A 22,764-nucleotide genomic window follows, 5' to 3' on the forward strand; every position below is an offset into this window, starting at 1 on the left:
TAAAGTGTGTTTTAACTTTTGGATGTTTTGAGTGGGGAAAAAAATCAATTAACATTGAAAATCTGGTGGAAGACTCATGTAATCTGTGTGTCATTTACAAATAAAAATAATAATAAAAAATTCCCTATCTGCCTGTCTTGTAAGAAGTTTTTGACAAGGCTGTCTTGTCATGGAATGGTGAATAAAACTGCTTTGTTAAGGGAATGGCTGTGGGGTAGAGGACTAGTTGGAATCTCAGCTTGTAATATGGCAAAAAGACTGCTACTAATGGAGTAATTTGTACTTTTTTCTCAAAAGTGATTTAAATCAAAAAATCTGTCAAAATCTGCAGGTTGTGAAATTATTTTCTGAGTAATGGAAGTGGGAACTTCAGAGGGACAAAACAGGCTAGCTTAATACGATGGATACATTTTTTTTGCTAACATAGGAGGCCTAATGCACACCGGAAGAAGTAGCTAGAACTGTTCATCAAAATGGGGTGTAAATTGAGTATTGAGTAATAAAAGCCTGACTAATTATAGATTACTCTATGAAAACATCTGATTGGGAATGGACTAAAATGTAAATGTTGGAATGTATTAGGAAAATAATATAGATTAGCTTGTATACTAGTTTTTATATTTATTTTGTAAATTGTTTCAGAAACTGTTAAATGTTACTGTTGTATGGCAAGTGGTCCCTGTATCGTGCAGGGACCTCCTAGCTTTAGTTCTTTAACAGACTGTTGTTTCTTGGTTGTTTGTATTCCTTTTTTGATGGGGAAAATAACCAATTCAAGTAGAAAACTATTAGCATAATACTGTGTCTGTGCAAACCAACTGGAAAGTACAGCTTATTTTTTAGCTTAAAAAGAAGAGAAGGAATAGGGTGCCTTCAGCAGAGGCCGGCAGACCTTTGAATGAGGTTGAGTCTGAGTAAATTCCAGTTTGCGCTTTTAACCTTCTGCCATGTACCTAAACAAGGAGATGCTGGAGCATGCTTAGAAAACCCGAGTAGGGTGGTCTGTCGGGATGTAATTGTTACAAGGTTCAGTTGGGATTGGCTGATGTATGATTCAAAGGCACAGATTGTCGTATGGACAAGGAGAACATCTGTTGATAAATAATAGGTGCTTTAATAAAAAGATTATAGACTTTACAGTTCAGGACGTAAACTAATCATGTTTCTAAATATGTCCTATGAGTGTATTATTCTAGACTGCCTACTACAGGCTTTGTTTGTTTATTTGTTGGTTTGCGTTTTGTTTTCTCAACTACTTGGGACAGTCTGCTTTCAGGGTAGGTTGATGTACTTGTCTATGTTCGGTAAATCTGTTATGTTGCTTGCTTCAGTTTCAAAGTTCGAAAGGCCATAAGAAAGTAATATCAGAGGAAGTAAATCTTAATTTGCAAAGAGATACTCCTTGGGCTTGTTTTCCTACATCCTTGAAAATGTTGTTTCAAACGTCCTCTTCTCCCACCCCGAGGGCTGAAGTAAGAACACGTTTCTAGATGTTGATTGACACTACCTCTCGCCCCCAGCTTAAATAGTTGATGTCTCAAAGGTTGATGGAGAAGATGTTTATTTTATTCTCTGTTCTGTTCTTACAACATCATCATGCCACCATTTATACCCATGGTACATTCCAGTCTCAAATGAATGTTTTGTGCATTTTTTGATCTTTTCCACTCTTTGCCCTGTCTTAAATAGTGTGTCATCCAGACAAGGATGACTGACTTCTGTGGATGAAAACTTACAGAATGACTAAGTCTTCTTAATACTCTGCAGACTGGAAGAAGGATATTGTAATCATGACTGGCATGAACAATAGAGTGACTGATTAGTGTCTTTTCTAATAAATTTTACCAAAAGGCAACAGAAGCAAGGCCATATCAAATGAAACTAGTAAGCATTATTTTCAAAACAGAGAAAAGGAAGTGGTTCTTCACAAAGCTTGTAGCTTAGGTGTGGAACTTTTTACTGCAGGGTAACGTAGATGTGAAGTTCATGTGGTATTATGGAATACCTTAAGCACATTTTAGTCTGCTGTATGGCAGCTCAAGGCAATATATTGCAGTCTTTGAATCCAAACACCATGTATTTACCATGAGAATTTTATGCCTGTGTAGTTTTCTGACTGGTTTGTTAGGCTCGATGGCTGTTGTGAGGGACCTTTCTGGGAGGTTGGCTCTGGAATCAGGGCTGTTCTTTGGTGGTAACATCTCAAAGTTCACATTTTTTGGGGAAATTGCCAGACCAACCAAGGAAATGTGGGGTTGTGGAAAGTGGGAATAGTTAATGTGCAAATTCCATTACATGTAGCCCCTCAGCTCCTCAAAAATTCAGTTGTTATTGTGTACATTTATGGATTGAAAGGATTTGCAGCAAAAAAGTTCTGTTGGCCATGATTAGGTTATGTGAATAGGGGGTGCTGGTGATTCTTTTCCCTTTCTTGTCACTCCTCTGCCTCTAATATCTGTCCTCAAAAGTTGCCCTAAAATCAACAGGAATGGGGAAGAAATTCGGAAATTGATTTCCTGCAGTGGTGAGTTGGGTGGCCTTTGCTGTGCAGTGTTTGTTGTCACTTGGTTTCAAAGTTTTCAGGGCAGTGTTGTTCTCCAGAATTAGCTGGTAATGCTTTCAGGTTTATAAAATAGCCTTTTGCCTTGTATTGGAAAGGATACAGACCCTCGTGAGCCTATTTCTGCATTCCTCATGATCGCCATCTGTTAAGTGGAGAAAAGTAAATATTTCAAACACTGTTTTACTACAAAATTCAAGTTGTTTTCTTATAGTCCACTGATTCCTTTAGAGCTTTGAACTAAACTTGATTTCAGATGTATTGATGTGGTTCAGTACTGATGCTTGGGAGTAGAGGCTTCTTCCTTCTGGTAGGGCTTATGTAGTACTCATTTTCGTCTTCTCAACTTGTAATATTTGTGTGGTGACAAGCGTTCATAAAGTAGTTACATTTTGTTATTGGGTTATCTCTGAATCATACTGCAAAATAATTAGCAGAAACAGGCTACTCTTTGTTTTAAGGAGGGCTTATCACCTGGGCACCTTATTAAGGATCAGGTTGAATTCTCTAACCCTTTACAGACTGAAGGGCCCTTCTGAAAAACAGGGACAATGCTTGGGTGAGTGATCTCACTGATAGGTAAGACTGGTGGGCTCTGTGCTGGGAATTAGGACAGACATGTTTTAATGTTTAACACTGAGATTGACAGCTGGAAAGAGGCTTGCATAGCACGTTATAAAAAGCAAACACAGGGAGGAAAGAGTGGGAACATTAAGTGAATTCTCCTTCGCTGAGCTGTTTTTTGAGGTAGTTGTTGAGAGGTGGATCACATCAAACCTCTTACTGCCAAAAATTGTGCAAAGACCATTTCTGCTGTTTCAGCCCTTAACACTAAGCAGGTTTTTCTTTGAGTATTGACTTACTGTCTTTTACTGACTTATCAAAACAATAAGAGACTGGGAAAGACCTATTTTGTGAGACAGTATGAATGCATTCCTTGTAATTGGTATTGCTTTATCATGGGTTCTTCAAAACCCACCAGAACCAAGGGGGGGGAAGGGGGGGGAGGATGATGAGGGCACAGCAGAAACAGCAAAGCTCTTGGTCATTGTCTTCAGTGCTCCTTTGTGTTCCTTTGGAATTTTTTGGTTAGTTCTGCTGTGCCTGCAGTAGGGACATGCTTACACTAGTAATTGTTCTTGTGACTAATAAGGCTGTGGTGATGCAAGTGGATTTTATAAGCTATCTGGGCACTCGTGGTATGTGCTCAGGCTGCCTGCCTGCTCTGCAGCCCAGATATACTTCTCATGCAGCCCAAATACTTCTCCATTTCCTGTATTGCTGTAATACGTTACATACAGTGTTAAATTTAATATCGAACTGCCTCTGTGTGACTGCGGTCAGGTTTTCTGTTCACCATGTAGATAGACTAAAAATGCTGATGTTTTAGGGATGTTTTACTACATGACTTTCATGGCTCTCCATGCAAGTCTGATACACAATAATTTATAGGAACCATTAGGATTTTCCATAGCAGAAGGCAACCCAGAGAGACTGAAGACTAATTATAACTAGTATATGTTACATATGTGGTATTTTGGCAGATGTGGAAGCTATTCAGTTGAATATTAAAATGAGGGGGAAGATACTCATCCCAGGTTTCTGGATATATGGATTGTGACTATTGTTCTATTCAAGATACCTGGAAGTTGTTTACTTGGGTTGTTACTTTGTGGGGGTGGGGTCTATCTAATACACAGAGGAGGCATTTTAGTATTTTTTGTTGTGTGATTTTTTGGTAGGACCTAGAAACATCATCATGATTATGATTCATAAGCAAGGTGTGCCCTAAATATTTTGTCAAATAAGTAGTTCTGTGATCAGGCACATTTGCCTCGTGTTTTTTTTTTTTTTTTTTTCTTTTTTACATCCTGACAGTTCTCTCCTCTTCTTCTGGACCTTTCTTACAGTAAAAAAAAAAAAAAAAAATCCACCATACACAGCACCAGCCTAGACTGATTTATAGCTATGTCTGTCTTTGGGCCAGGCAGCATGGATAGCTTGAGTTCATGCTGTAGTCCTTTGCTCAGCAAGTGCAGGAAATTGTCTTTTTCCTCTACCTAGCTGTTGATTTTCATGAAGCTCCTGGGATCCAAGTGTATCAGAGAACATTACTTTTCAGTTAAGTTAAACTGAATCTGGTGGTGAACAGATTCATTTAGAGGGATGGAGATGAAAGGAAGAGTGGGAAGAGGTGGTTGGACAATATGAATCATACATGCGATGTTTGCTTGGGAAACCAGGCTAAAAAAGGTCTTTGCCAGAGAGCTGCTAGTCTAAGTATAAGACAAAACAGAGCAGGCAGACTTGTGCCGTGGATTCATAGCCTGTGATTTGTTTAGACCTCTTGCATAACACTCTCAAAAATAGGTTTTGTAAACCTCTGTAATTGTACTGTATTTTTTCTTAGCCCCTACTATGTGGCTGGCAATATGTTACAGTTGATGCATGGTTTGGTATTCCCGTGTCTGAAACGACGGTCAGTCGATGTGCTTGAGAAATGACAGAAAATGAAATATCTTTATATGTAGCTTGCTCTCCATGCCTGTTGCCACTATGAACGGACAAAGGTTTGTTTGCTCGAAGGGGGGGTGGGGTGGAACTGTGTGTAGGTTGGCCTGAGAAAGATAAATTAACGTACAGAAAAGCTTGCATCAAACCCAGTGTCTGAAGAAGAGTAGCAGTTTGCTTTCCAGTTCAGATCTGTCTAGGTCTGCTATAAGGCTGGTAACTTGGAACTTACTAACAAAATATTTGCAATTTATTGTGAATGTTGGAGCATCTCAGGAGAAGCTGTTAGTAGCTAAAAACTACGTCCTTGTCTTGCTGATGGGGCCTTACAGTCTCTGAGGAGGAGACTACTGAAGCTGAAATTGTACTACTGTCAAAACAGGTTCTAAGGAAGCCAACGGTATATGCCTGCCCATCAGGACACTCGATGGGCTTGGTGTAAATGAAATATTCGGGATTTATATGTAGTGAATATGCAGTTTATAGGGTGAATGTTAGGTATCAGGAGCACTTTACTGTCTCCAGAAGTTTTCGGTGTTCAGTGTTAACATAGAATATATTCTACAATTACAAATGTTTTGAAACAGTACTTGCAATCGTTCCTTTGTGTCTTCCAGATCCATTTGTTTGTATAGTTAATATTTACAAGTCTTATACTGCTGTATTTATTACATTTATTTCTTAGGTGGTAAAGGCTTGCTTTCTTTGTTTGTATTTTTCTCTCTCACACACATGCACTAAACTCAGCAATACCCAAGAAATTAGAGAAACTATCAATAAGTAGAAGTAAGTAGTAAAGGCATCTACAGGAGTCTTATCTTTGGAAGTATCTGTAAGTATTGTGACTAGCATTTGAAAGCTGCAAGTTTTTCATTTTAATAAATGGTATCATAGCATACTTTTTTAAGGTGTAGGCCTGTGTGTTAGTCCGTCAATACTTGGTTGACTGAAGTTTAGAACCAGTAGTAGGTGCCACAGAAAATAAATTTGTTGCTCAGCAAGTGATGGTCACCATATTACAAGCCAGTCCTATGATTTAGATGATTCAAAGACAAAAATATCCATAGGACTGAAAGTTGAAGGTAAAAACAACAAAAGATAATGGTCTTAAAAATAGTAAGTGATTGAACTTAAGCAGATAAAAAAGAAATTTGATTGGGAATTGACAGTTTGTGTTAGGGCAACAGGAGAATACCAAAAGACAAGGAACTTGGCATATTCTGTGAAAAAATGCAGCATTTCAGTGTCGTGTAAACGGATCTATTGAGTTAAATTGAAAGAATGTAAACTCTTCAAAGTAAAGCAGTCAGATTAGAAAACAAAGGTTAGAGCTGTTTGTGTAATTTGGACCTTGCCTTCCTCCTGTATGCTTAGTAGGAGTTAATTAAAGTTAATAAAGTTAATTAGTTATACCTGAAAAGGAGAATTATAAACCAATGTATGCTTATATTAAATTCAGGCATCCGATTGAAAGGAATCAAAACTAACCATCAAGTATTTTGACTAAATATATAAGATACTCACGGATATAGCTTCTTGCTGTAAGCTTCTGTTCATAGGAGAGGATTGTTTGTCCCTCACATATACAGTTAAATAATATAAGCTACATAATAAAAGCTAATACTGACTTACATACTGTTTCTTGTCGGTGCCCCTAGACCATCACACCTAAAACAAAGTACCTGCTTGGCTTCGCAGTACGTTCTTAGTTACTTTATATTTGGTTATAAAGGAGAATGGAATTGCTAACCTTTTAATTAGCCTGTAATAGTAGATCTTAACATGGTGGAGAACATCTTAAATGATAGAGGACAGATCAGATTTTTAGGAAGTAAAGAACAACAAATGAATTTTGTTACAAACATCAAGCAGAAGCTTTAATGGTTCTCAGATAGCCCTATTAGTGTTTATAGGAGATATCCCTTGATGATAAGTGTAGTCTTTCCGTTGCTTCTTACAGTCGCAAACATGCTTGTGGAGCTCAGGGAAATAAAGCTTTGACTTCAAAGTTTTGTATTGCCTAGGTGCAAGTATTGTTGTAATTTTAGTTGTTGATTACCAAAGCTATCTATTTAGGGAGTGTCAGTTCTTAGAATTCCTTTGTTAATGTTGGCTGTAGGCAAGATGAGAGTTCTACAAATACTCATTTGCTGGCTGTCCTGCTCAGTTCAATAAAGGTCAACACATTTTTTTGGGTACACAGGTTCTTCTCCAGATCTGAAACAAACATGTCAAACTGGAAGGTTGGATGTTAAAGAGCAGTAGTTCTGAATTTAGTTAGGTATGCTCTGTAGAGATATCTGAGAGGTAAAATGGCTTCCCTGGAGCAGGAGTTATGGTGTTTATGGGGAAAAGTGGTGTATATGGTGGGGGAAAAATGACAGGTGTTTTTTCATGTTTCACAACCTAAGAGGCTATTAAGGGGAAGGAGAATCTATAACGTGCCATAAAACTAACTGTCAAATGTGTGATTCCAGATATCCAGAGGAGCAGGCCCCACATGGGCAGAACTTTGTCACGAGGTTGTTTCAGAAAGTGTCTTGTGGGCTGCCTTGGGCATGAGGACTGGGAAGCCAGAGGTAATGATTAGTCTGCAAGATATTCTACTGTGCAATCATTGATTAGGTGGCCAAAGTGCAAGAATTCAGTGCACTGAATAAGGCATTAGAGCGCCATGTTTAGGATCCAGTGAATGACCATTCTTTTAAGATATTTGCTGTGTTTGTAGATACACTTGAACGTTTCTACATTTATTGCTCAGGGATGCACTTGATATGTTGGGTAAAGGGAGAACCATGGGAATTTTTAAGAGGGAGGGGTCTGGGAATACTAGTTTCAAGGTTGGATCTTCCTTAATGTTTTAAGGAGAAAGTCCTGCTTTGGTCTCTTTGTGTATAATCAGTTCTGAGATAGAATTTTTCCAATGTCAAAAGGAGATATCCTTTTTTTTTTATTTTAATGATACAGAATTACTGCTTCTCTGAAAAGAACCCAGCTACGCTGGCAGTTTTTTTTTTTTTAAATCAGTTAATTAGAAAAACTTTCAATTAGCTATAACAAAATTAGAAAAATATTGTGCTTTTAGTAGAGACGTTTTGCATTCTACAATTACCTTAAAGGAGGCTATAACGAGGTGGGAATCGGTCTCTTTTCCCAAGCACCAAATGATAAGACGAGGAAACGGCCTTAAGTTGTGCCATGAAAGGTTTAGCTTGGATGTTAGGAAAAAATGCTTCACTGAAAGGGTTGTGAGGCATTGGAACAGGCTGTCCAGGGAAGTGGTTGACTCACCATACCTTTTTTGCTTACAGGGGAAAAAACTTAAGTAGCTGTGCTTCCTTGTTTAAAAAAATCATTTGAAAATATATTTTTTTTTTGGTCTGTATTTCCATTCGAATTTGGAGGATATGCTCTCATACAGGAAAAATTAATACTTATGACACTGTGGTGATTTTACCTAACCATCTGTATTCTTATTTGTACTTAAAGTAAATTGAATTAAAGGTGCTAGTAACATTTAGGCTTTTTGCATATCTACTTCCTTTGTCCTTGCCTAGTGCATTTATACAGCTAGATTTCAAGTTTTCTTATGTCGATTTGGGGGACTCAGGAAGCCTTTTGATTTGACAGTACTTATTCCTGGTGTAGTCTTTATTCGTGCTTATTTGTTATTCCCCTATCCATCCAGTTCTGTATTGTTTCTGGAACAGAAGCATCAGATTAGCAAGAGCATAAATCAGTGTTTATTAACGCATGATCACTAAGCAAAATACATTGTGATTGCATATAACTTGTTTTAAATGGCAATTACATTTATTTTCTATTCAATCTTCTCTCTTGTACTGGCTGAAACTGCAGTCAGCTGAGTGACTTCTTAAGTTCTTTGCCACAGTTTTATATAAATATCTGATCTAAACGTCTGAAATTAAAACTGGAAAAGTTGCTGTAGTCCAAATTGGCATACGAAGAAAACTTCGGCTTTATGGATGATTTCTGAGTTCCTGGCTATGTCAGCATGTGTGTTTTTTTATTTTTAAGTGGACTGATGTCATAAGAATGTGTGTGTGTGCATGTGCTCATGTGACTGGCTTCGTGACCCACTTTATTACATTTTTGTCAGTATGGTCAGACAGCTTATACTAGGGTAGGGTGTGTTTCAGAGAAACACCCCAACATCCCTGAAGTTTTCATTAATGGGACATCAGAACGTATATTAGAACAATTGCAAAAAATTGTAACGTGATCTTCCTCACTCAGAGCTTCTTTGATGAATATTTCCTTGGTACTTCCCTGATTTATTAATTTATAAATATGTCTTCGCTGCTCCAATGATACTTTTTATCTCTCAGTTTTAGAAGAAAGACCATCGTTTGTTTTAGTATAGCAGAATAGAAAGTGTCAGCCAGGTGCAATCATTACCAAATGGGCAGTGTCATTAAAAACATAAGTGCTAAAGTTCCATGAGTCCATTATCTACTAGAGACTAAAAATAGATTAATGCAATATCCACTAGAGTAGTTGTCATCTTTTTTTTTTTTCGATGCTTTAATAGCATTTTGGGATTTAGAGAAAGTGTTTCCCAGAATTGCAAATCTAAAATACTGTTATTAATTAGACTGTCTTCTATGAAACTGTTGATTCACATGAAGCAGGAAGCGAGCCTTCAGTTAAAAAAATTAAAGGATATATCATACATTCCATGGTTTAGGTGGAGTCTTACTTTGTCTTAGTTGATCTGTAATTACACAAGTTTGTATATAAAACTAAATTAACACTAATTTTAATGTATCTGCTACAGGGGTTTATAGATAGATTGTATTCTTTGAGTTAACGTAGTGGTTATGTATGATGAGGATGGTTCAGAAAAGTTTTTTGACAACTGTGAACTTTATGTGGCTCTCAAGACTCTGTTAGTTCATTTTTAGGACTCAGGAATTATGAGGGGGGCTTTGTGTGTCAGTGAAGCAGCTCTGAAAGTAAAGCTTCGTATCTCTTAGAGTGATGAAATTTAGCCCAGGCATTTGGATAAAAAGATGTAGCAAGTTTATATTCAGGGATGTGTTATGGCTGTAGCCAGTGTTAGAATTAATCCAGCGATGTTCAGCAGGATTATAAGTGCATGGATAGTGACCCTTTACATTGCTGTATTTAATCCTCTTTTTAAGATTATACAGAGATAACATCAAAGATTTTAAGCCTTAATCAATATGTTTAGTAGCCAAACTGGGCATTTATTTTGAGTAGCAAAAAAAAAAAAAAAAAAGGGGGGGTGTGGGGGGTGGATTTGGGGGCTGCATACCACAGAGTGGTAAATGGTGCCTATAGGACATAGGGTTCCTTGTGCACTAGTAGTCAGGGTTTGTGCGACTGGCAATATATATATTTATATATTACTTTTTTTTAAAGCATCTTTCTGTGCTTCCTCAGTAGCTGTTTTTCTTTCTCATGTAGACTTTCTTGAAAATAAGATCAAGAAAGTACTGGTGTTTTGCTTTTGACGTCTCTGGTTGTGAAAACTCAGTCCTCCAGATGAGTATCATCACTTTAATGACTTGCTGTAACTGCCGTCCCCTCCCCTCCTTCATCAAGATCAGACAACTTGTTTAGTTTAAGTTTTGGTTATTCTCTGCCATGCAGATGTAGGGTTTTCTGGCTTACAAATATGGGATCCTCCCATTCCTTGAAACTTTGATTTATTTTTTTCAGTATTTCTTTGAATAATTTCTAGTTGCATGACTTTTTTTTTTTAAATCAGCTGATGATTTTTTATTTATTCTAATGAGGTAAAAGAGTGATGGTGTAATCCCATCCTACAGCAAATCTGTCAGTCCCTCTGCTATGTGACTTCTTTACTGTCCCTGCTTAGTTTCACACAGCCTGTGTTTATGCGTGCTCTCTGTCTGGTGCAGCACTGCCTGTGCTCTCAGAAGCCTGAGGTTTTTTGCAAGCAGTATTTTATTTCAGTAGCCGTTACATTTGTTTCCTATGTGTTTCCATGTATTTCTAGATTATTATCAAATTTACTTTGTCTTAAATTCTTGTTAGACTACTCTTTCTTTGTGTTTATGCTCCCAGTAATGCTGCTCTTTGTGTCCTGTCCTTTTCTAGTATACGGCAATCTGCCACCAGCACCTTACACAATGTCACTAATACTATTTTTGTCACTACTGGAAACACTTAGATGATAAATTGTGTTTTATCTATTTATTGTTTTTATTTCTGTGGCTGCATCATAGTAGTAATTTGCCTGTTAGAGGAAATTTCCTGAGGGGATAAGCTTTGCTTTGTACTTCTCTTCTTTGACTGTGCAGCAGCATTTGTCCTCTATCCAGAACAGCCTTCAGAGAGTAATAGGTGTTTCTATTTCAGCTCTCTAGATAAGATCCTTCATCTTGTACAATGTAACTTGGCTGGCTTTTCTTCCTGAAGGCTTTGTTTACCTGGAAGAAAGACCTGTCCAACTGTGAGTGTTACTCAATGTGCATCAGGCAATTAAGTTTGTTTTTTGTTTCTTTGTTGTTTTGGACCTTGAATGAAAATCACAAACATGATGTGAGCAAGCTCTCTCTTCCAGGAGAACCAACCCAGATCAGGGCTGATATGACAATAACCTGTTAGCCCTGTTCAAAAATGTAGTAGCTGATTTGGATGGTTACTGATTGAAATAACTGATAACTGTCTGAAGCATTAAGTCATTTTTGATATATTCCTAAAAAAGAAGTTACTAGAAAAACAATTGATAAATTTTCTTAATTTGACTTAGAAAACTTAATGATTTTTCCCCCTATCAATACTGTATCAGTTCTTAATTCCTAATTAAGCAAGGATGGGGAGGTCTGCAGCTTTGGAATCGTTAAACCATGAAGTGACCAGAAGTACTTGATTCAACTAGTTTGCTCAAAAGCCATTTTGAATAGAAAGTATGATATAAGATTTTCTTCATGTATTGTTGATACAAAAAGTGATGTCTATTTAAAAAAAAATGCTTTTTTTGGCAGCTGCATATATTTTAATTTATTTTTCTCAATAGTATTTGACATGCATGCTAATGCAGTATTTTATTTACAGCGTTCTAAAAATTTAGAACTGTAATCATTGCTGTGCACGTGTACCTAGGTGTACCATATTGTTAAGAATTTAATATAGGCCTTTATTATAAAAGGATGTTGATTTTTACAGGGGCAGCAGAAGCAAAACATTGGGGCACTGATGGTAGGGACATAGTTATGTACTAGTCACAGAAACGTGCAGTCCCGCAGCCAAAGCCAAGCCTAACTCCGTTTCATGTCCTTGATAAGTTGGTAGCTTCCTGGCATTGTAATACTTTTTTTCCTGGCCGTTGTCATCATTTTTTCCCCTGAAGGGGAAAGGTACAAAGTTAAGTGTAGTGAATTTTCACTTCAGTGTTATCAGGACATTGGTAAACATGTACGCCAAATTCAGTTCATAGCTTAGGAGCAGGCAGGGCCAGAAATTCAGGTTAGGGCTAGCTGTATGTCTTGTAGATAAATCAGCACCTGAAACCTGAAGCCTGAGTAGGTTAGGCAATGAGCTGTCTGCCCTGTCTTCCTGGGGACTTTGACACGGTTTTTGTTTTTATTTATTTATTTATCTTGATTTGTGCACACTAAGAGTACAGTTAAAAGGAAACAAAACCAAAATAAAACAACACAAAACAAAACCGCAAACATTTTAGACCTATGCAAGTTGAATCATAGAACTACAGAATGGTTTGGGTTGGAAGGGACCTTCAAGATCATCCAGCTCCAACCCCCTGCCATGGGCAGGGACACCTCCCACCAGACCAGATTGCTCAAATCCCCATCCAGCCTGGCCTTGAACACCTCCAGGGATGGGGCAGGAGGACAGTGGGGGGGGAGGGGAACACTATAAAAGTGATTGTAATTTGTCAGTTACAAAAATATGCCTAAACTATTTTTTTTCAGGTATGATTAGAACTAGTGTGCAGATTGTGGTTTCTTGTGAAGAGTTTGACTTTAGTTGCTGCAGAATTGATTGCGTGTATTGCTTGGTTAATGCCTTCCATATCAGTGGTCTTTAAAGGGAGGCTTCCAAGATGATCCATTTAGGTGTGGGAAGAAAATCCTAGGACTTGCATTTTATCTGAAATGATAGGAATACAATGCCAGGGAGATAGCAGGAATCATAGGTCCCATTGACTAGGGTGAAAGGCTGGAGCGTAGAAGGTGTACCTTTGGTAGAAGAGGATCAGGTCAAAGAATACTTAAGCAAGCTGGACATTGATAAATCAATGGGCCTTGATGGGATCCACTCACAAATGCTGAGGGAGCAAGCAGATGTGATTGTGAGGCCACTCTGTATAATCTTTGCTCAGTTGTGGCAACTGGGATAATGTCCAAAGACTGTTGGAAAGCAAGTGTTGCTCCTATGTTCAGGAAGGGCAAGGAGGATGCAGGGAACTACAGGCCGGTCAGCCTCACCTTGATCCCTGGGAAGGTGGTGGAACAGCTAATGCTGGAAACTATTTCCAGGCACAGGAAGGAGAAGAAAATCATCAGGAGTAGTCAGCATGGATTCACCACAGGCTAGTCATATTTGACCAGTGTGATAACTTCTTGTGATGAAACAGCTGGCCAGGTACAGGTCAGGGGAGGGCAGTGGATGATGTCTTTCCAGACTTCATTAAGGCCTTTGATACTGTCCCCCATGAGATCCTCACAGGCAAGCTGCTGAAGTATGGGCTGAATGAGCAGACAGTGAGGTCTACCAGGTCTAGTCCTGTTTCATGTCATCATTAATGGCCTGAATAATGGGGAAGAGTGCACACTCAGTAAATCCAAGGATGACAGACATCCAAGAGTCATGTTGCTATCCAGAGGGGGACATCGACAGGCTGGAGAAATGGGCTGATGGAAACCTCATGCAGTTCAGCAAGGAAAAATCCTGCACCTGGGGAGGAACAACCCCAGGCACCAGTACATGCTGGGGGCCACCCAGCTGGAAAGCAACTTGACAGAAAAGGACCTGGGGGTCCTGGTGGACACCAAGTTGAACATGAGGCAGCAATGTGCACTTCCTGCTAAGAAAGCTAAAGCTATTATGGGCTGCATCAGGCTAAGTGTTCTACTCAGTGTTGGTGAGGCCACACCTGGAGTACTGGGTCCAGTTCTTGGCCTCCAGTGCGCAAGAGACATGGACATAGTCAGAGGAGTCCAGTGAAGGATCATGAAGAGAATGAAGGTCAACTCCTTCAGGAGTGATGAAGGCTGCCCAGAAGGACTGGAGTCTCCCTCCTTGGAGACTCTCAAAAGCCAACTAGACATGGTCCTGGGCAACTGGCTGTGGTTGTCCCTGCTTGAGTAGGAGTTTGACCAGATGCCCTCCAGAGGTCCCTTCCAACCTCACCCATTCTGTGATTCTGAGGGGAGGTGGAATTAAACTTTAGTAATACTTAACGTGGTCTTGCATCACCTATGGTGTCGAGAGGGGACAAGGGGGTATCGTGCAGTGTGGGGTGTGTGGGGGGTGGGTGTTCCATAGTGGCACCTTTCATGGATTGAAAGTAATACTAATAATGCAAGCATGAGTGAACAAGAGCATGGTAGAGCTGATGCTTCTCCTACCTCAGGTATGAACTCTTTGTCAGTCGTATTATGAGGTAAAAAACAGTGACAGTTTAATCAAATCTGACAAGAAGTGGGCCAAAAAAACCACACCCCACTAAATTATCAAGAAGACTATTTGAAATAGAGATAGGTGTTCATCATCTTTAAGCGTCTGAAACGTGAAGTCATACCTCTCCATTTTTTTTCTGCATTGTTTAAAGTCATGTGGTTCGCAATCCAGTACTCTACAAGATTCCACTACATCTAATGATAAATCTTCAGGGAAACCCCTTCTGAGATTCCTTACTTAATAGCAAAAGGAAAAAAAAAAGCCACATATACTGGGCAAACACTTGTTCTTCCTGATGTGGTAAAAATGTCTGACATAATACATGGAAGACAACATGGCAACTAAAATGCATTTCTTTGTTAGCAATTACTGTTAGAAAACACATAGAAAATAGTACTGAAGATCTGAAGAAAGAAGTACTAGAACAAATTACACTGTGTGAGATTTGCTATACAGTTGGATGTAAATATAGATGTTTCTAACATCCCTCAGTTTATGGTATTTGCTAGATTCTGTTTTGATAAGGAAGTACACAAGGAACTAAGCCACTAAAGGAAAGATGTACCAGAGAAGAGATACTTGTACCAGTAAATGACTTATAAAAACATTTTTTATGGAAAACTGTAACCACTGATGGAGTGCCTGGTTTGACTGAAGTTTAAAAACAAAACAAAAAAACAACAAATGGGGTTAGGGAATTACCAGGTAAGGTTAGAGATAGCACCAGATGTGAAATTGACTCACTGCATCATTACAGGCTATTACAGAAAGGAAGTTGGAGCCAGAAGTGCACAAAGTGCTGCAGGATGTTATTGATGTGGTTAATGATATGGAAGCAAGACCTTTTAGTAGCAGTATCTTTACAATACTTTGCTGATTATCTCATGGCAACGTGCTCAGAAGAGCTGTCAAAGAACGATGAATTATGTATTTTTCTTTCACAAAACAACAAGTGTTGTATATTTTCTGACCTTCTGTTATGACAAGTGGCTGTCAGTAGTACACTACCCAGCAGATATTTTACAAACAACGACACCAACAAAAAGACAATGTGTCCCTTCCACCCATTAAAAGAGATGCTTTGATGTTGAGAAAGTAACTGCTTTTTTGAAAGAAATCTGTGCCATGGAGCATTTTGAAAGTGAATGTTTGGAAATGTTTCCATCTTTATATTGCTTTTGTTGCCAGAAAAGATGTATGTATTTAGATGTGCCACCTGTATCACATCTGTGTCACCCCTCATATTTGTACATTTAAACTTGGAAACAGTTTCCTAACCTGATGAATAGGTTCAGTGGGTTATGAACCCATTTGTTAAAAATACAAAAATGCAACACCTTTCATTGATTTGCAAAAACAACTGATTGTCATTGGGGAAGACGGAAACTTACCAGCGACATCTGACAAAAAATGTGTGTATAGTTAGTGGGTGGGAGTGAAAAATGACTTACCATGATTTAGTAAGCGCAGCCAATAATGTACTTCCATTTGGATCTCTGTGTTTCTCTGAGTTACCTTTTCCAGCTATGACAGATATTAAAACCAAGCATTGAAATAAACCAAATGTATAGCATACTTTATTTCTAGCTTTGTTTCAGGTGTAGTAATTTGAGGGGAAGGGATTGATGCCGCGTGCATGTGCTTCAAGTGTTGGGATGCAATGCCCGAGTATGTTAGTTGCTGAATAGTAAGATGGAGTGGTCCCTGCAAAGTACTTGTTGCCTTGATGGAGAAGGAAAGAGATTGGTGTGTGGACAGCAGTGGTTGAGAAAACTGGTTGCAAGACCTAGAACAGAATTTAAATGTTCTTTGTCTAAATCACTTGTGCTGATGCTACGGCAGCTTCATTTTCAAGCATGTAAGCATTTCAGACATGTTCACTTGAAGTTGTGGGTGCTTAGCTCATCTGAAATCAGACCATGGGCATACTTTCTAGAGATAGATAGGAACATTGATGTCACAGCTGATTTTTTATTTTTTTTTTTGTCTTAAGCAAGAAACTGTGTAAATGTATTCTGACCTGTGTAAACATAAGTATTACTGAAGTGCCTCGGCATGCTCAAAGGTGTAAGGTGTGACAAATTTGCAGAGTAAATTTCTTTTAACTGGTGTTATGAAATACTGAATTGTCATACAGAAGTAACATCTGGTAACTTGCTGATTAGTTGAATACTTTATTTTATAGTTGTAACTGACATGCAGAGAAGAGTACTTTGAAATAAACATCTGTGTGCTTTTTCTTTTAGGCTAAAGCCTAAGCCTCTGACATGGCCACAGCCTCACCAAGATCTGATACAAGTAACAACCATAATGGCAGGTTACAGATGCAAGTAACAGGCAAGTAGTGATATTTGTCATGGTGTTTTTTTTCCAGTGAAACATACATATTCTGAAAAAATAAATACATTTGAAAACAGTGTGAAAAATAGATCAGTGTAGTCAATATTTTAATTAACTTGAAGGTTATGATTAAGAGTATGTCTATAACATGAGTAGATGAATTGCAGCTAGGTAGAAATGGTGGAAGGAGTTCGGTGACAGAGTTTTATGATCTTTTCAAATGAGAAGAAAATAACTTGCAATACAACAGTAGGGACAAATGTAAGGAATTGTGCTTGAGAACAAGTAGCTAATGGCACAAAATCTGTAGAGGGGAACGTACATTACTGGAATCTTACAAAAAAGACGGACAGTTTTAATGAACTGCAGTGAAAATGGGTGCAATGTTGCATCTTGTGACTGTTTACTTTTTTCCTCTTGATGTACTTGTTCTCACAGTTTGAGATAGATTTTAGTCATCCCAGCATCTACTGGAAGGGAAGCTGGACAGGCCGCATAGGTGAATGTATTTTGCTATTCATGGGTAAGAACTGGTCAGGAATGTGATAATTGGCATCAGTCTTAGCTGTTCTTTTTATGGGATGGCAAAGCAGAAAAAATACCTATTGTAGTCCAAAGATAAACAGGATGAATCTAGGCTAACAAGTTTGACAACTGCTGTATTGCTGTCATAATTACCTAAATGTAAAAATGTTATCGGTAAGTAGTTAGGTATTAGTCATAAATATATACACACATACATTTATATGTATATATATGTATGCATATGTATATATGTTATTTTGTCATTGATACATAACCTGAACTTTTCAAGGGTTCCTGAGAAATCTGGGAACCCTGAAGTAAGAAAGAATGCATGACCAAGAATATGTCGAGTCTTTCTTGACTAAAACTTGGAAAACATCAGGAGGATACCATGTCTTAAAAAATACCGTATCTGAAGAAAGATGTAGCACGCTGGGTGGTAGAAAGTGGACCAGGTTATCTGAGGAAAAAAATACATTGTTGTCCCCAGAATGGATATTTAATGAAATGAGAGGAACCTTCTGTGGGAAAATTGATTAACCTTGTGTAGGGATCAGGTAACTTGATAACATGACAAATTGTCAGAATCAAGTATAAGTAATAGTGTAGATGGGGCCACCTGGATCGAGTGTATAAATAACTGTAACAAACTGAGTTACATAAATGACCTGTAACTTCAGAACTGGGTATGCAGAAATGATCATTCTGATACCCTGTACTGTTCTGCTAATTATATAAGTAGTTCTGTATTTTCCTGGCACTGGAGCTTCTCTGACTTCGAGATCTGGTTCAGAAGTGGACAGAAATCCGTACAAATTTGAAGATTAGTTTTCTGAAAGTTTGGTTCTCTAACCAGCCTTCATTGCAAGATCAGAGGAATGCCAGTGTCAGTACAAAAAAAGAGGTGGGTGGCAGAAGAGTGTTGACTGTGGTTTTTGTTCAGATTAGTTTTGCTGTTGCAGAATCTAGATTTATATTTCAAGAACTGTAGTTGAAAAGCACTTACATAAAGGAAGCAAGTAGCTTATACTCATTTTGTAGGCAGGGAAATTCATATGGAGTGGTTTTGGTTTAGATAGTTACAAGCTTGTTACCAACAAATTGTACCATCATTATTTTTTCAAATGGTCTTGGTGAGTTATCCTGTTTTGTCAGTTCTTTTTGAAGTCTTTCTGCTAATATTTTTTTATTTATTCCTATTTTTTTTAAGAAGTCCTTACCAAAAAATGGTACTATTCTGTTCTTGTCAGGGGACTGAAAACTTAATGACTTAAAGCATAATCAAAGAAAAGGGGGAAAACTAAAAGGAAGCTTGTATATTATGACAGAATAGCTTTAAGAACTGTTGCAGTTGCTTTCAAAAAGTAAAATATGGAGGAAAAAACAAATGGGGAAGAAGTAGGGGTTTTTGAAGCTGAAAAAGGTATCAATTTCAGATGAAAAAATATGGCCCATGTGTGGAATCATGCTTCTAATCTTTTACATTTAATCTTTCATTGGTGTTAATGCTGCAGCTCCATTTTATGACACATGAATTAGACTGGAATTTTCAGATGTAAAGGAGTTAAGTGTACACCTTTCAATTGAAATTAAGTAAAAATTTGTGGTTAATGCCTTTAGGGTCTTGGACAGTTGCATCCCACTGACTTTTAATTAGCTAATGCGTACTTTCCAGAATACTGTAATCCAGAAATATATTACAAACCTTTTTTGTCTTCCTTTCAGACAGTTTAGTTAACTCCCACTTATTTTTGGAATAGCAAGTACCAGGCAGAAAAGTAACAGGGAAGGATTAGTTCCAAGTAGCTGAAAGTATTCAGCTTCGCTTTAGGTTGAAAGTGAAGGGAAGGAGGATCACATTGAAGTATAGGAGGAATAAGAAAAAGCATAGCCAGCAGGTAGTACAGCTGTGAGTCCACTGATGTCTTCTGAAGAATGTGCCTGAAGTAGAATTTAAAATATTGGCAGCTAGGCTGCTGTTGGTTTTTATAGTAACATTGTCAGCTGGGTGAGGAAGTGAAAGAACAGATTTATATTCAGGAGCACCGAGGACCTCACTAGTTATTTGGAGATAAAAAATAGCTTCTTTGGTCATTTGCTGTTTCTAATTGTTGAAGATTTAGCTGAAGCCTTAAGTTTATCTGCAAAGCCCTTTAAATAGGGAGTTAAATTTGAGAGTTATTTTCTTAATTTTAGCAAAAAGACGTGTTAAAATAGAGGTTAACTGGACAGGTGGAATAGGCAAAGAGATGAAGTGCTGCATACTGGCTTTGCAGTGAAACATATATAGTGGTGAAAAATTTATAACAATGAAATTTTGAAATAGGTTTAAATTGCATGTACCTTCCTAAGTACATAAAATTTAAAATACTAAAGATTCTATTGAGAAACAACAGCAACAAAACAAAAAAAAATTTGTCTGATAATCATTCAGATTTATCATACTTAGCTATTTTTCAGTTAGAAAATAGAGGAGTTGGAAGAGGAAGAACTGTGAGAAGATAAACAAAAGAAACCACATGATTTTCAGTTTTCTCTAAAATAATTGTTGTGCTGTCTCTCTTAACTATGCTATCAGTACATGGGTACAGGAATATGTCAAGCTTGGTGTCAACTACCCGACAAAGTAGTTTTTGAAATGAAAAGCTACCATTTTAGCATTGACCTCTTTATGTTCAGCAGAAGTAGAAAAGGTGAGGAATAACATTGCTCTGCCATGTTCTGTGCATTGTGTAGGTGGTACTTTTTCTAGTTTTCAGCAAGTGTGCTGTTTTAGATAAAGCAATACATTTTATTAGTTTCTAGTGCCAAACTGAAACGGAAAAAGAATTGGTTTGGAACAACTTTCTACACGGAATTAACTGCAGATGGAGAAATCAAGAAAACAGCAAAATCAAGTAGTTCTTCAAATCCAAAGTGGGATGAACAGCTGACAGTGTAAGTAGATTTTTTTGATTATTTAATACTATTTATTAGCCAGACCCTGCAGGCAAATATTTACTAGGCTTGGCTGCCTACATAATTTTCTCTGGCTGTTGATAACTACATGCAGACATAAGATGCTGTTTATCTTAAATGAAAAGTCTTTCTCAGTGCTTATGATGTCCCAAGGACATTTTTATTTTGTTTTGTTTTGAGGAGAGTGTTCTTGTATACAGTTACTGTCCACAGTATACCCTTAATATTTGTTTGTACTGTGGACCTTTCAAGTTTAAGATTTGTCTCTAGAAGATCTTACTGTCATTCTCAACATTAAAACACAAAAATTCTCAGCTGGATAAATAGTAGTTATAAGGAAAGTCACTTTTTGTTTTAAATTTCCTAATGAAAGGGGTACACACACAAAAACAGTTTACTGCAAAATGGCCATGTAACTTATCCTTACGTTTGAGCAGTTTAACGTGGTTATGGTTTATTTGCTTACTGTGCTACAGGTGCAGATATACCTGACTATGACCCTATGAAGAATTGGCAAATCTTGCGCAATGTAGTTAGCTAGAATGCACTATTATGCAACCAGGATTGTACTACTACAGATTTGAGTGTGGAAACAACACAGCTACTTTCAAGAGGCATTGAACATGGGCTGGTACGCCTTAGAGCATCTGACCTGCCTTTGTGCAATAGTAGCCAGCTTTGTTAGTTAGGGGAACCTGATTTGGTTCTGGAGAATGGGGAGAGGTACAGTGTAACTAATTCTGGGGGAACCATTTACTTGGGAACACTAGTTGTTGACTGCAGACCTGGGCTGAACCAGGCGGGTATTCCTCTGTCACATTTCTTGATGTTCCAGGTTTAGTAGTTTATTAGCCTTTTGTAGTACAGCAAAACTGAATAGCATAGTCTTGGGCCTAACATTGATTTCCAGGAGTTATTACTAGCACAAGTACAGAGCTATCGATATTCACAGAGACCAGAGTTGCTGTTGAGGAGGCAGGTTTCATTTGACAGGATTTGGTGAGCTGATAGAAATGAAGTAATTTGATGTATACAGTACAGCCAAACAAACTCATTCCATCATCAGTATTATTTAGGATCTGATTCTTATATGTCAGGTATTCTGGTCACCTTTTCTTCCATCTGTCAGAAAGGTATTGTTGTTTCAGTTGCCCAATCCATTTGGGAATAAGTAAACTCTCCAATTTAACAAGTTCCCGTGACCTGTATGGGGCATGCATGAGCACCAGCAGTGTATTCTGTGTGTAATCCCCCCACCCCTTTTCTTTTTTAAAGCTGGTATTTTAGTAAGTCTTCCATTAGAAGGCAGCCTATTCAAAATATAAAAACATACTTCCTCATGGATTTCTGCAAAAATGATCCATGTTGTCCAACATGTTCAAGTGACTAAAGTTAGCTCTGTTGATGCGGCCTGGGGATTGTTTTTAGCATTATTTTTAGCAATACTGATATAACTTCATGTTTCTAGTTCTGACGGATATGTGACCTTGGACTTGCAGTACAATGTTTCTGCTCCATTTTTCACAGCTAAAAGCACTCTTGCTGTAATAGACCTTATCTTGCAAAACTTACTCTCTAGGACCTAGCATTGTTTTCCTTCCTGAGCAGCGGGGAGATACTGCCAAGGCTTATTGTAGCATTACTGTAGTTGGGACCTTTATCTTTCTGCTTTCCTCCAGTTTTTACTTTAGCTTTATCACTTGATTTTTTCCCCTCTGATTTTTGTGAGCATGCATTGTGACTTTATATATATTTGTGGATTCATAAGCAATGTTTTATCAACATTTTCATGGCAAGTTGACAGCTATGGGACGTATTCCTCCTGCTTGCAAGTAGCTAATTGGTTGTATTTTCATTTTTAATAATTGGTATTTTTCTTTCTAGTGACAGACAAATTAAATATACTTACTACTTTTTTATTCACATTAAATAATGTGAGTTTTTAGTTAGAATTCTGCAATAGTGAGGAATAAGGAAAATATGTCTTTCATATACCAAGTAAGATATGTTGTTATATAACTGAGATTTGAGCTTAGTGTAGGTTATTCTGATACTCCCCAAATTCCTTATGCTATTATAGTAATGCTCTTTAATTGATCTTAAGGATAAATATTACAGTGTTTACAGTGCTTAGTTAAAAATTTCCCCTAATGGTACAAAAACCACTTTCAGTCAATTAGTATCAAGAAATAACAACAAATATGAGAAATTGA

General features: G+C 37.8%; 1 protein-coding gene across 4 annotated transcripts in view; it reads left to right on the top strand.

Annotated features, from left to right (window-relative positions):
* WWP1 (WW domain containing E3 ubiquitin protein ligase 1) overlaps positions 1-22,764 on the top strand; it is a 62,920-nt gene that overhangs the window by 6,308 nt on the left and 33,848 nt on the right. For 2 of the 4 annotated variants that reach the window (XM_035546482.2, XM_050709312.1), the window contains exons 2-4: positions 7,549-7,650; positions 16,975-17,065; positions 20,392-20,530. In XM_035546482.2, the coding sequence (XP_035402375.1) occupies positions 16,996-17,065; positions 20,392-20,530 (209 nt within the window). In that variant the 5' untranslated portion in view covers positions 7,549-7,650; positions 16,975-16,995. The remainder of the gene's footprint in view (positions 1-7,548; positions 7,651-16,974; positions 17,066-20,391; positions 20,531-22,764) is intronic. The other 2 variants (XM_035546481.2, XM_035546483.2) reach the window with 1 other exon arrangement.

This window comes from Cygnus atratus, chromosome 2 (assembly GCF_013377495.2).
Source record: "Cygnus atratus isolate AKBS03 ecotype Queensland, Australia chromosome 2, CAtr_DNAZoo_HiC_assembly, whole genome shotgun sequence".
Classification (NCBI taxonomy): Eukaryota; Metazoa; Chordata; class Aves; order Anseriformes; family Anatidae; genus Cygnus; species Cygnus atratus.